The 14,119-nt window shown below is 42.8% G+C and overlaps 1 protein-coding gene across 3 annotated transcripts in view; it reads left to right on the forward strand.

Moving 5' to 3' along the window:
* The window catches only part of SRP68 (signal recognition particle 68), a 31,561-nt gene continuing 17,442 nt past the window's right edge, over positions 1-14,119 (forward strand). For 2 of the 3 annotated variants that reach the window (XM_032616213.1, XM_032616211.1), the window contains exons 1-8: positions 1-191; positions 1,758-1,824; positions 4,216-4,329; positions 8,343-8,538; positions 9,599-9,681; positions 9,926-10,035; positions 10,391-10,473; positions 12,056-12,196. In XM_032616213.1, coding sequence (XP_032472104.1) covers positions 32-191; positions 1,758-1,824; positions 4,216-4,329; positions 8,343-8,538; positions 9,599-9,681; positions 9,926-10,035; positions 10,391-10,473; positions 12,056-12,196 — 954 coding nt within the window. In that variant the 5' untranslated portion in view covers positions 1-31. The remainder of the gene's footprint in view (positions 192-1,757; positions 1,825-4,215; positions 4,330-8,342; positions 8,539-9,598; positions 9,682-9,925; positions 10,036-10,390; positions 10,474-12,055; positions 12,197-14,119) is intronic. The other variant, XM_032616212.1, reaches the window with a different exon arrangement.

The following is a 14,119-nucleotide window of genomic DNA, read 5'->3' on the forward strand; positions in this document are numbered from 1 at the left end:
ATCCCGTCCTGCTCTGCGGCGCAGGGGCAAGATGGCTGCTGAGAAACAGGTTCCTGCAGGCGGCGGTGGTAGCAGCAGCGGCGGTAGCGGTGGTGGACGCGGTGCCGGAGGAGAGGAAAATAAGGAAAACGAACGGCCTTCAGCTGGATCGAAGGCAAACAAAGAATTCGGAGATAGCCTGAGTTTGGAGAGTATCCTACAGTAATCGGGCCTAACTCGCAATGACTACGTGTCGAGCTGGCGGGCCGGGGGCGGGAGAGGCGGCGGGTTGCGGCACGACGTGGGCAGGAGAGGCCGAAGGTTGCAGTTTCTCTCGCTTCTACTTTTTGGCACTTAAGAGTTTCAGGGTCTGGTTTTCGACTGGCCTTTCCTCGCGTCTTCTTTGTCTTCCAGTCTGGGGAACGTCCTCTTCTTTCAAGCGGCACCGGAATATTGGGCAGTTTTCTTCAGTTTCCCCGCAGTTGCCCAGTTGGAGGGCTGGTGATGGGGCTGACACTGGCCACTCTGGTGAACTACTGCCTTGGCAACTGGGGCCACTGAACTGGGGAGTGGAAACTGCAGTCTTGACCTTTTGGCCTAATACTTCTGTCTGACAACTGTCGGGGAATGGATAATAAAAATTACAGTTTGATGCTTTGGAAATGGAGGCAAAAGTTACGTGTTGTAAGGGAAAGCTTATTGCCCATTTTGAATATAAATCATTGTAGGTTAACATTACTTGTATAGCTTTCTTAATAGGTCTGTAGACCTTTATCTTGTTGAGAGTCATTCAGGTGAATCGGTTTCTAGTTTTCATCAGAGTGTACCACAATTGAGTGTTGATGACATTAGTTTGTGGCTTTTTGAAATGAATAAGTAGTGGAGAAAATGTAGGTGAATTTCTGAAATAATACATTTAGCTTGACATCTTAATATAGTGAAGTTTTCAGGAGATTGAAGTTTTACTTTTTGAACTGGTGGTATCCTTTCAAATGGATGTTAGAATGCCTTGATTTTACTGCACAGCTTATATATGTTTGTCTCTTTTTAGTTACTGAAATAGCCCTTTTATTGTTCAGTGTTTTAAAATACATCTGTAAAGAAGCATTGAGGAAACTTTAAAAGAAAACTAAAATTGTAGACAAAGGTCGTTGGACTTTCTGAAGCTTGGGACATAATCTTAAAATATTTTAAGGTTCTTAAAAAGGAGAGTTTGCTCAAGGCTTTTTTTTTTTTAAAAAAGAAAAACTAGTATTTTAATGCAAACTGTGGTCTGGTTTGGTTGGCATGTGCTCACCATAGGCACATGCAGCATCACAGCTGTTAAGGAAAGTCAGATTTGGCAGATGTAGGAGGTTATGCAAATAGAGGAGCAGTACACGTCATTTATAACCTGAATCTGCTAAAATGAGTAAAACATTGGGTCCAGGTGTAAATCACTGGGAACCACCCCAGATGTAGTCAGTATTTAGAATCCAGCAGCTTTAGGTGTTGGGTCTCATTAATCCTCAATGGCTAATGATGCCCTCCTTTTTTAGTTTGAAAGTAGTAACAGTTCAGGCAGTCAACTTTTCTACATGCTTAGCCCTGGTCCTGTCCTACTATAAGAGAGCTATTGAAAATGCTTACCAGAGATTTCACTAATGTACTAAGTATTTCAGAAATGTTTAATGTGCTGTGATTTGATACAGATGTAGACCAATAGTACTAATATAGATGAATGTTTTGAGTTATTTGGATTCTTGGCACTGTAAGCTTTTCCTTAATCTTGGCTCTAGTTCTTCAGATTATTAAGGAATCCCAGCAGCAGCATGGTTTACGGCATGGAGATTTTCAGAGGTACAGGTTAGTATCATGTGCAAGATATGTACAAATCTCTGGAATTTTCAAATTTGGTTTGCTCTTTTACTATCCTACTCATTCTGCTGTAACAGAAAGTATACCTAGGAAGTCTAGTTCTTAACTTGTGTTGAATTCTCAGGAAGATACTTAACTTTCAAATTTAAAAGGAGCCAATCTTTTTATCCATTTTGTCTCACAGTATTGCAGATAACATTGGAGGCTTCTGCTGAAAATAATAGTTATGGTAATCTTTTTCTTTTTAAACTTAACTGTATTGTAGGATCTGGGTTACATTCCAGCTGTTGGCAATCACTGTTCTGATTTCCATTGTTATAGTTTTGCTTTTTTCAGAACATAGCCTTTTGTGTCTAGATTCTCTCACCTAATAGATACTGCTCAGTAGTATTCCATTGCAGGGATGAATCACAGTCTGCTTTTGTTCCCCAATTGAATGGCTACTGGTTGACTCCGATTTTTGTTTTTGCTTTTTCTAGTTATTATTAATTGTTTTCAATGTTACATTTTTAATTAGATTTTTTGGTGGTAAAATATTCATAACATAAAAATGACTTTGATGTGTACCTTTTAGTACGTTTTTATGTCTTTTAGTACATAAATATATTTGTATGTATGTGCCTACCAAGTAGTATTTTTGTTCTTCTAGTCTCTTTCTATGCATTTTTTTCATAAGTTTGCTCATATCGTATATACAACTTTGTTTTCCGCTTTTTTGCCTAACGTTATATGGTATGTATTTCTCCATGCCTATAAAAATGTTCCATACACGTGATTTTTATTAGTTGCATTATAACTCAATATATAGGCCTACCATAATTTATTTACCTATTCCCCCAAGTTGGTTATTTATATCGTAGCCAGTTTTGTAGGTTTAAAAATATCGTTCCCGTGAATCTCTGTTCATACCTTTTTGTATTTCTGATCATTTCTTTAGCATAGAGTAGTATAGAAATAGACGGTCAGTTCAGGGAGTATGAACATTTTTAAGGATCTTGATAAATGTATCCATATTGCCGGAAAATTTTTACCGATTTATATTTCTACTCATAATGTGTGAGTGTCCCATTTGATTTTTATGTGAAAGGGTAAGTGATAATTAAAGCATAATTATGAATCGAGGGAAAAGATCTAGTTCATAGATTTGGTCAGACTATTATTTCTTCTTTTTAATAACCTGTGCTCTGGTAGCTTTTTTATTTTAATAAATTTATTTATTTATTTTTGGCTGTGTTGGGTCTTCGTTGCTGCACTCGGGCTTTCTCTGGTTGCAGCGAGCGGGGGCTACTCTGCATTGTGGTGCGTGGGCTTCTCATTGCGGTGGCTTCTCTTGTTGCGGAGCACGGGCTCTAGTCACGCAGGCTTCAGTAGTTGCAGCATGTGGGCTCAGGGCTCTAGAGTGCAGGCTCAGTGGTTGTGGTGCACGGGCTTCGTTGCCCGTGGCATGTGGGATCTTCCCGGACCAGGGCTCGAACCCGTGTGCCCTGAATTGGGAGGCGGATTCTTAACCACTGCGCCACCAGGGAAGTCCGCTCTGGTAGCTTTAAGACTGAGATTTTGAAGTACCATTTAATATCATTTTGCATTGTAAATTTTATGTTATATTATTTGATTAAGGGTGGTAAAATTTTACATGTACTTTTACACAATTTAGTCAAAATACATTTATTGCACATCTATATGTTAGGCACTGTGCTATGACATTGGGGGAAACTTGAAAATAAAATCATCTTGCACTAAAGGAGTTTATGTTAGTGAGATAGACATATTAAGAACATAATATAATGCCCTCATATAGTAGTAGAAGTAAGAATAAAAAGTTGCATGAGTACAGAAGAGAGAGGCTTGGCATAGAGGTGATGTTTATAGTTTTCTTATTGATATCCTAATTAACCTCCTCATTTTTCTTCAAATATGCTTGCAGTTTCTTTCTCCACGTCTTCATTGTCATCACAGTCCTCCCTCAGGATGCCCCTTCTTCCCTTTACATCCATCAGAATCCTACTCATTCTTTGGAAACCCACCATAAGTCCACCCCAGCAAAGTGGTTAACAAGAAGAGAATGATTACTTGTGTCCTATACATTCAATTTGACATTGGCCTTGTTTTTTATGGTTGCCATTCTATCTGCATGATTCTCTCCAACTAGAGTATGGGTTCTTTGAGAATGGGTACTGTGTCCTTGTCTCTTCATGTTTTCTGTGATACCAGTCATATTGCTTGCAAGTTTCCATTCAGTAAATGTTTGCAAGAGGATGGTGGTATCTGTAGCAACCATAAGTAGAATACCCCGAACTTTTGACCTTACCTTATTGTAGAATTTACTATTGAAAGTATTATCAGCTTGGCCGAATGATTTTTGGTTGTGGTTTCCTACAGAGGCTACTGTTCCCGTAGACAAAGACGTCTTCGGAAAACACTCAACTTCAAGATGGGGAACAGACACAAATTCACAGGGAAAAAAGTAACTGAAGATCTTCTGACTGATAACAGGTATTGACTGCTCAGTGCTAAGTGCTGAATGCATCTTGCTAATACATTTATTGAACAATTACAGCGTGACAGGTGTTGTGTCAGACTCTTAGTTATTTCACGTGATCCTGTGGGATAGACACCTTTACTACTCCTGTGTTATAAAATGAGGAGACTGAGCCTCAGAGAGACTCTCTAACTTGTTCAGGAGCCGTGGTAGAATGGCAAATGTTGAAGTCAGCGATTAGACTCTAACTGGTTATTAGGTAAGGTTTCTAGAACGCAAATCTCGATGTCTGAGTACTTACTTAAATCATTATGTCTTAAGTGAAATCTGGCCATGTGTGAATTATTACAGAAGAGTTTTGTGTTTCAATGCTCAACGCATTCATGCTTAACATGGCAGGATTACTCTGTGAAAGCAATATGTATTAAAAGTCTATGGGTCGGGCTTCCCTGGTGGCGCAGTGGTTGAGAGTCCGCCTGCCGATGCAGGGGACACGGGTTCGTGCCCCGGTCTGGGAAGATCCCACATGCCACAGAGCGGCTGGGCCCGTGAGCCATGGCCGCTGAGCCTGCGCGTCCGGAGCCTGTGCTCTGCAACGGGAGAGGCCACAGCAGTGAGAGGCCCGCGTACCGCAAAAAAAAAAAAAAAAAAAAAAAAAAGTCTATGGGTCAGTTCCTCAGACTTTGACCTGTGAGCCAAAATGGTCTTCCTGCCACCTGTTTATGGTAAATAAAGTTGGAACACAGCCACACCATTTATTCAGATATGCTTACAGCTGCTTTTGTGCTACAGTAACAGAGTAGTTGTGACAGAGACCATAGGGCCTATAAAGCCTAAAATACTTACTGTTGGGCCCTTTATGAAAAAAGTTTGCTGCCCCCTGGTCCGGTATGTGGCCAGAACTGAGTTAGATACCGTATTGGATGTAGAAGAGTTGGGGAGGCATAGTTATTGAACCTCATTGACTCTGATATTGTTGAGAGATATTGGTTGAGTACAGAACAGGGAACACTACAAGATAGCAAAACTGCTATATTGTGTGTAATTTACTCATAAGAATTCTGAAGTCTTGGAAGGGAGAAGTTAGTTTGGGGGTTCTTGATGGGGAAGCCAGGAAGCCTGCATGGAGGAGGCTGGACCTTTAAGGGTTTGTGAGAGGAAAAGACATTCTGTGTTCAGGGAAACAGCATGCCATGGTGTCTGCATGCAGTGTAGGAACTGTAATGCTCTGGGCAGTTGTTAGCTACTGCTCAGGCAGCGAGGAGGCTCGGAGCTTGGTGTATGAGACACGGTCAGAAAACTAGAGCGTGATGGGATGAAGCAGGATGGATTGATTAAGTCCGATGAGATCAAGTTAGGAAGAGTCTTATAACAGTGAGACCAGGCTAAGCTACAGTTAAAGGAAGATGAATCAAGGCAGTAGTTTAAAGAAAGATTCACCATAATAATAATAAAGTAGCTAACTTATATAGCAGTTAGTAAGTGCCAGGCTCTGGTCTAAGTGTGTTATATGTATCACTGCATGGGAGAGTGAAGCACAGAAAGGGTTAGTATTTTGCCCAAAGTCATACAGCTAGTGAGTGGTGGCACTGAGATTCCAATCCAAGCTCTTAACCACTTCAGTATACTGTCTCTCTTTGCACAGCGAAAGAAATCATCAACAAAATGAACAGGCAACCTATTAAATGGGAGAAGATACTTCCAAATGACATATCCGATGAGGGGTTAATATCCAAAATATATAAAGAACTCATATAACTCAATATCAAAAAAAACAATTCGATTAAAAAATGGGCAGAGGATCTGAATAGAAATTTTTCCAAGGAAGTTATATAGATGGCCATCAGGCACCTGAAAAGATGCTCCACATCACTAGTTGTCAGGGAAATGCAAATCAGAACCACGATGAGATATCACCTCGCACCTGTCGGAATAGCTGTTATCAAAAAGACAAGAAATAACAAGTGTTGGTGAGGATGTGGAGAGAAGGGAACCCTCGTGCACTGTTGGTGGGAGTGTAAATTGGTGCGGTCACTATGGAAAACAGTACAGAGGTTCCTCCGAAAATTAAAAAATAGAACTGTATGAGTCAGCAATTCCCACTTCTGGGTATTTATCTGAAAAAAACTCCCAAAACACGAATTAAAAAAGATATATGCGAAGAGTGGAGAGACCCGGCTGGAGGAGGCTTCCTTCGGGTCCTCTTTTCTGCCGGCCCCACCGCCCCTCACCTGCGTGCGAGGGGCGACCTCGAGGCGGTAGGGGGAGCCGCCACCTCGGGCCAGCACCACCTGTGGGGCCAGGACCTCCTTCTCCGCCTGTAACCGGTGCCCGGCGGCCGCGGTCCGGGCCTTGTCCAGCAGCACGAGGTGGCGCCCTCGCACCCAAAGCCCCGACCCCTCCTCCAGCAACGGCTCCCCTACTCCGCGTGCATCGTCTCTCAGCAGCCTTCTGTGCACCTGCGGGGAGAGTGGCCAGGAGAGGGATCTCCCGGCCATTGCTGTCAGTGTAGAAGAGTCCGTCTGTCTCCAGCACAGTGTCAAAGCGACTGATGACCTCCTTCCCCCAGCCATCACTATACCCAATGGGATGGCAAGCTCCAGGTGCCACTGTCCCGGGTACAGACGAACCACCTGAGAACACCAGGCTGAGAAGTTCTGGTGCACTTCCTGCACCAAGGCTGTCTGCAAGCACATGGGGGTGAAGGGCAGGTGTAAGCGTGCAGCTGAGCAGAGAGCCCGCAAGCCACAACTACTGAGCCCGAGTGCCACAACTACTGAAGCCCGCGCGCCTAGAGTCCATGCTCCACAACAAGAGAAGCCGCCACAATGAGAAGCCTGCGCGCCGTAATGAAGAGTAGCCCCCCCCCTCCGCAACTAGAGAAAAAGCCCGCACGCAGCAATGAAGACCCAAAGCAGCCAAAAATTTTAAAAAATTAAAAAATAAAAAACAATAGAAGACTAAAAAAAAAAAAAAAAAAAAGATATATGCACGCCAGTGTTTATTGTGTAGCATTGTTTACAATAGCTAAGATATGGAAGCAGCCTAAGTGTCCACTGATAGATAATAGATAAAGAAGGTTTTATATCTAAATCTATGTCTATATCTATATTTATATGTATATTGAAACCAGAGCTCAGAAACAAAAACAAGGGATGCCAACTTCATCTTTTAAAAGCAAGATCAGGTTACATATATGTGACTCAGCCATAAAAAAGAATGAAATCTTGCCATTTGCGACAACATGGATGGACATAGAGAGTATTATGCTGAGTGAAATTAGAGGAAGACAAATACTGTATGATCTCACTTATATGTGGAATCTAAAAAACAAATGAACAAACAAAAAGACTTGTAGAGAACAAGCTGGTGGCTGCCAGAGGGGAGAGAAGTGGGAAGGGGTGGGTGAAATAGGGGAAGGGGATTAAGAAGTACAGACTTCCAGTTATACAGTAGAGTCGCAGGGATATATAATGCACAACATAGGGAATATAGTCAATAATATAGGAACACCTTTGTATGGTGACTAGACTTCCTGTGGTGATCGTTTCGTAATATATAGAAATATCGGATCTCTGTGTGGTACACCTGAAACAAATATGATATTTTAAGTCAGCTATACTTCAATTTAAAAAAATACACACACACACATATATATGTATGTATACACTGCTTCTCAAGGACTTGGTTTCTAACTGAGTTGAGATGAAGGAGCTATGATTCAAAGATGAGGCCAGACTATGTGCCTAGACTGCCTCTATTTGTTAAATTTGGAGGGGTAAGTCTGGGTTTGCCAAGTTTGAGGTAATAGCAGGCTTTTCAATGAGATGTGTCTGATAGGTGGTTAGAAACCTATCAGAGATGCTGATTTGGGAGCCATGGTTGATACTGAAGAGCAGCTCTGAGGAGGAAAGCAAGGCAGAGCATAGGGAAAAGTTGAGAGGCCAAAGATTGCACGTCAGAGAATATCTGAGTCTGGTGCTCCTGGCCTTTGCTGTTCAGTTGGCCCATTCTGTCTCTGGTTTAGATATTTGCTTCTGGTTCTGATGGATGCTGAGAGAGCCTGGAGCTATGCCATGCAGCTCAAACAGGAAGCCAACACTGAACCCCGAAAACGGTTCCACTTGTTATCTCGCCTACGCAAAGCTGTGAAGCATGCGGAGGAGTTGGAACGCTTGTGTGAGAGCAATCGTGTGGACGCCAAGACCAAGTTGGAGGCTCAGGTTAGTGTCTCAACATCAGTTTTGCTTTATTGTGGAGATTAGAGATGTAAACAGAACAGAGTTTCTTACATTATATGTTTGTAGTCAGGAGAGGAAAAAACTTAATCTTGCTTTTAAAAGGTGAAGTTGGCTCTTGTTTTTGTTTTTGAGCTCTTTTTTTTTTTTTTTTTTTTTTTTTTTTTTTTTTTTTTTTTTTTGCGGTACGCAGGCCTCTCACTGTCGTGGCCTCTCCCGTTGCGGAGCACAGACTCCAGACGCGCAGGCCCAGCGGCCATGGCCCACGGGCCCAGCCGCTCCGCGGCATGTGGGATCCTCCCGGACCGGGGCACGAACCCGTGTCCCCTGCATCGGCAGGCGGACTCTCAACCACTGCGCCACCAGGGAAGCCCTGTTTTTGAGCTCTTGGTTTTTAACAATTAGCTCTAACTTTTAAGAAAGCCCATGCTTCTTTTGATATGTGCATGGAGAACTTGTATCTGGGAAGTGCACAAAATAAGAACTTTTTTCTTAATGAATATTTGAAAAGAGATGAAAGATATTTCAACTTTTAATGCTTATGTTATAGCCCAGAAGCGGGTTGTTAAATAAAATGAAGGGAACAAATTTTCTTTATTTTGAAGTTCTTTCCTAGGAAGTAAAATGAATCATAAAATTACCTATGTATCACATTTTATTACTGAAATAAATTTTTTTCTTTTAGAATCAACCTGAATATCTCTGTATTCTTTTTTTTTTTTTTTTAATTTTTTTTTTTTTTTTTTTTTTGGTGGGGGGTTACACGGGCCTCTCACTGTTGTGGCCTCTCCCATTGCGGAGCACAGGCTCCGGACGCGCAGGCTCAGCAGCCATGGCTCACGGGCCCAGCCGCTTCGCGGCATGTGGGATCTTCCCGGACCGGGGCACGAACCGGCGTCCCCTGCATCGGCAGGCGGACTCTCAACCACTGCGCCACCAGGGCAGCCCTCTGTATTCTTGATATCAAAGTTCGAAGCAAGTAGAGGAGGTTGGGCTGTCTGGTTGTCGGGTGTTGAAGCAGTTTCTCTTTCCCGTCACCTTACAGGCTTACACAGCTTACCTCTCAGGAATGCTGCGGTTTGAACATCAAGAATGGAAAGCTGCCATTGAGGCTTTTAACAAATGCAAGTAAGTCCTCTGGTCCAAAGGCTGTGACCAGTTTTGATGATAGTCACATTCAAGCTGCAGATCAGCTAATGCTTGTTTCTGCGAAAGTTATTACAATTTCTTTCTTTTTTTCTTCTCTTTAGAAATGTTGATTCTTCTCTTTCAGCCTCAGAACATGCAAGTTCTGTTAGTTGGTCTGTGTTCCTTGTGAGTTTATTTTCTTAAAGTGAGGCTGCTGTGAGCCGTGATGTTTCTTTCCTCGCAGGACTATCTATGAGAAGCTGGCCAGCGCTTTCACAGAAGAGCAGGCTGTGCTGTACAACCAGCGAGTGGAGGAGATCTCGCCCAACATCCGCTACTGTGCATATAACATTGGTGAGCGGGCTGCATGGGGTATCGACAGGTGGCTTGGTGGTAGTTCATCTCAGAGAGCCTGGAGAATTTCTTTAACATTCTTCCCTTTCCCTTGTTTCCATATTTGGTGTGGGTTTTGGTTGATGAAAAAAGTAGACTTGTCGGAGTTAGCCCTGCTCGAAATCCGGAAGGGAATTCCATTGCTTCAGTTTTGGCCCTGCCATCTTCTTTACTCACCAAGAGCTTTGTGAAAGGACTTGGGAGGCCTTGAAACGTGCTTATGGAGGGAGAAGAGCTTGGAGTTGAATCTAGTGGTTCTTGAGGGAACACCCAACTCCCTCGAGGATTTTCCACTCACTATCTCTCTTTTTCTCAGGGGACCAGTCAGCTATCAATGAACTCATGCAGATGAGATTGAGGTCTGGGGGCACTGAGGGTCTCCTGGCTGAAAAATTGGAGGTAATCTAGTATGCACATTTTTGTGAAAAGTCTTTGGTTTGAAAAAAGTCCAGTAAAAGAAGTAATCCATAATCCCATCATCCGAGGATAATTGCTGTCAATATATGCATATTTATATCTATTTCTAGCAAAAACTATTTTCACTTAATATTTTAAAGTGTTCAACTTTCTTAATTTGGTACTCATAGAAAAAGTAGGAAATATAAAAGACTGGGAACGATTGGGGGGAAATAAATAGAATATTTAGGGGCTTCCTTTGTGGTGCAGTGGTTGAGAATCTGCCTGCCAGTGCAGGGGACATGGGTTCGAGCCCTGGTCTGGGAAGATCCCACATGCTGCGGAGCAACTAAGCCTGTGTGCCATAACTGCTGAGCCTGTGCTCTGGAGCCCGCGTGCCGCAGCTGCTGAGGCCCACGCACCTAGAGCCCGTGCTCCGCAACAAGAGAAGCCATTGCAATGAGAAGCCTGTGCACCACAATGAACAGTAGCCCCTGCTCACCACCACAGCAACAAAGACCCAACACAGACAAAAATAAAAAATAAAATAAATTAATTAAAAAAAAAAAAGAATCATGTGGGTTACCACCCAGAGGTAACCACTGTTAATGATATGATGAATATCTTGCAAACTTTTTTAAAAATTTTATTTATTTATTTATTTATGGCTGCTTTGGGTCTTCACTACTGTATGCGGGCTTTCTCTAGTTGTGGTGAGCAGAGGCTACTCTTCACTAGTGCGCAGGCTTCTCACTGCAGTGGCTTCTCTTGTTGTGGAGCACGGGCTCTAGTCGTGCTGGCTTCAGTAGTTGTGGCTCGTGGGCTCTAGAGCACAGGCTCAGTAGTTGTGGGGCACGGGCTTAGTTGCTCTGCAGCATGTGGGATCTTCCCGGACTAGGGCTCGAACCTGTGCCCCTGCATTGGCAGGCAGATTCTTAACCACTGCTCCACCAGGGAAGTCCTGCAAACTTGTATATGTAGAGGAAAAGGCATATGTTTTAAAAATAGAATCTCAGCATACACCGTTTAGTAACGTGCTTCGTAAATTTAATGTCTCGTGTATTTTTTCCACTTCAGTAAATACATTTCCATGCATCTTTTGATGACCGCATGGTATTCCATTGTGGTACATGTTTTATTTGACCACTCATTATTGTTGATTGTTTAAAGTGGTAACTGGTATTACCATGAATATCTGTGTCCCCAGTTTTTGTATACATTCTTAGTTATTTCTTTAGGATAAATTTGTAAAAGTGCAATTGAATGTTTTGGAAGCTTTTGATACATATTGACAAATACTTTTAGTAAGTTTCTACTAATTTACATTTCTGCTTGCGTTGCTTTTCTCCTTACACTCTTGCCAAAACTTAGTGTTGCTCGTTAACCTTCTGTCGTGTCCTTTTAATATTGGAGTTTCTATAAGCTAAGAAATATGCCAGGGAGGAATTTAAATACAAATTTGTATATACTCTATAAGCTGTGATATGTTAGTTTTAGAAAGAGACAAATGATAGTTTCTGCTGATTTTCACCTTGATCACTCATATCCACAGTTAAAGCTTTAACTTTTTAAAACTACCTTCCAGGCCTTGATCACTCAGACTCGAGCCAAGCAGGCAGCCACCATGAGTGAAGTGGAATGGAGAGGCAGAACGGTCCCGGTGAAGATCGACAAAGTGAGGATCTTTTTACTGGGATTGGCCGACAATGAGTCAGCCATCGCCCAGGTAAGGAGCAAGGACCTATTCTGGTCTCTTCTGTGTGTGTCTGGAGGTTTTCCTCGTGTGTTTAACATGTAGTGTTTTGTTGCTGCTTGGGATTTGGTAACAGTCTCAAGATGTACCCTCTTGAATAAAATTATTTTGAAAGCTGAGTTTATCAAGGAGTTCTTATGCTTGGAGGGCAAAGAAATTGACAGTGACAGCCTTCAGTAAAAATGGGAGCAACAAGGGTCTGCTTAAAGTCAGGGGTTACATTCGGCCCAGCAGGTGGTGCAGCAGCATGGCTGTTATTTCCCTTGTGTCTGTCTGACCTCTTGTCCTAGCCTTCTAGCCCTAAAGGGCCACCTCTTGTTCCTGGGCCTTTTAAAGACAGCTAAACCAGAACATCTTGTTTTATGTGTGGTACATATGCAGTATTCATGCAAAGCCATACTACCTGATGCCCCTGCTGAGGTAATTCTTACCTGTTTGTGGGTGTGCACAACCAGGTGAGTTCCAAAAGATGAGACATCCTGGTGATCTTGGTTTGTCTGAAGTAGGCAGTGATTGAGGCATTTTTTTAGAGCTCCTTCTCCATATTAGGTGAAGAACGTCTGAGAAAAAACCAGGCTGCTCCCTGTGTCTCCAGCCTCAGCAGGGACAGTGGCATTTCGTGAGACTTCGCAGCAAGCTCCTGCGCCCGGAGTGATATTTGTATGAGGTGCTTGCTTAGTTGCGCTGATGAGTTGTCTTAAGCATCCAGACCTTTCAGTGACTTGCTCCAAAATGGCTCCTCTGGGTTGGGGACAGCTTTCAACGACTGAAGGATTTCTTTGTGCCTTTTGTCTGTATTACATATTGCCCCTTATTTACCCTTTATTTCCTTGAAAGACAGAAGACTAGAACAATACCAGAAAGTTGAGTTTTCATTAATCTAAAAGACTAAACTTTTTCGGAGACCATTTCATTGGCATTTAGGGTGTAGAGGTCTCTCTTCTGGACCAGGGCTGATAGCAACCATTTAGATTATGCAGCTGCGTTAACTCTTGTTTTAAAGCGGTACATGCTGGAAGAAAACTGCTACAGTTCTGTGCCAGGTATCAGGCAGTGACAGTGGGGCAGAAATTCTGGATAGAATAGGGGGCAAGGGAGGTCAGTAGGGGCAAATAAAATAGGGACGCCTTAGGAATGGGGCCACAGACATACATCAGACAAAGGAGAAGAAAAGATAACATTTATTAAGTAACTTTAAAAAGTTGTTCATGCTTAACATTTAGAAAATATAAATTTTTAAAAATTTTTCTTTATTTATTTTGGCTGTGCCGTGTCTTAGTTGTGGCATGCAGGATCTTTAGTTGCATCACGTGGACTTCTTAGTTGCGGCATGTGGGATCTAGTTCCCCAACCAGGGATTGAACCCGGGCCCCCTGCATTGGGAGCGTGGAGTCTTACCCACTGGACCACCATGGGAGTCCCAAAATATAGATGTTTTTAAGAAATCAACCTTTAGGAAAACAGCCTGTGATGAGGTAACTGACCATGGCTTTCTCTAGTTGCAGCGAGCAGGGTCTACTCTTTGTTGCAGTGCACCGGCTTCTCATAGTGGTGGCTTCTCTTGCAGAGCACAGGCCCTAGAGTGTGCGGGCTTCAGTAGTTGTGTCATGCAGGCTCTAGAGTGCAGGCTCAGTAGTTGTGGTACATGGGCTTAGCTGCTCCGTGGCATGTGGGATCTTCCTGGACCAGGGATCGAACCCGTGTCCCCTGCATTAGCAGGCGGTTTCTTGACCACTGCACCACCAGCGAAGTTCTGTATGAGTTTTTAATTGTTATCCTGCAAGATACAGTGGTGTGTTTGAGGAGTGTATGAAATCAAAGGGTTGGAAAGAACCATATAGGGATAGTTTCAAATCTTTAAAGGCTGAAGCGGGAAGAATATTTGAAGCCTGTTAA

The sequence above is a fragment of the Phocoena sinus genome, chromosome 20 (assembly GCF_008692025.1).
Source record: "Phocoena sinus isolate mPhoSin1 chromosome 20, mPhoSin1.pri, whole genome shotgun sequence".
Taxonomy (NCBI): Eukaryota; Metazoa; Chordata; class Mammalia; order Artiodactyla; family Phocoenidae; genus Phocoena; species Phocoena sinus.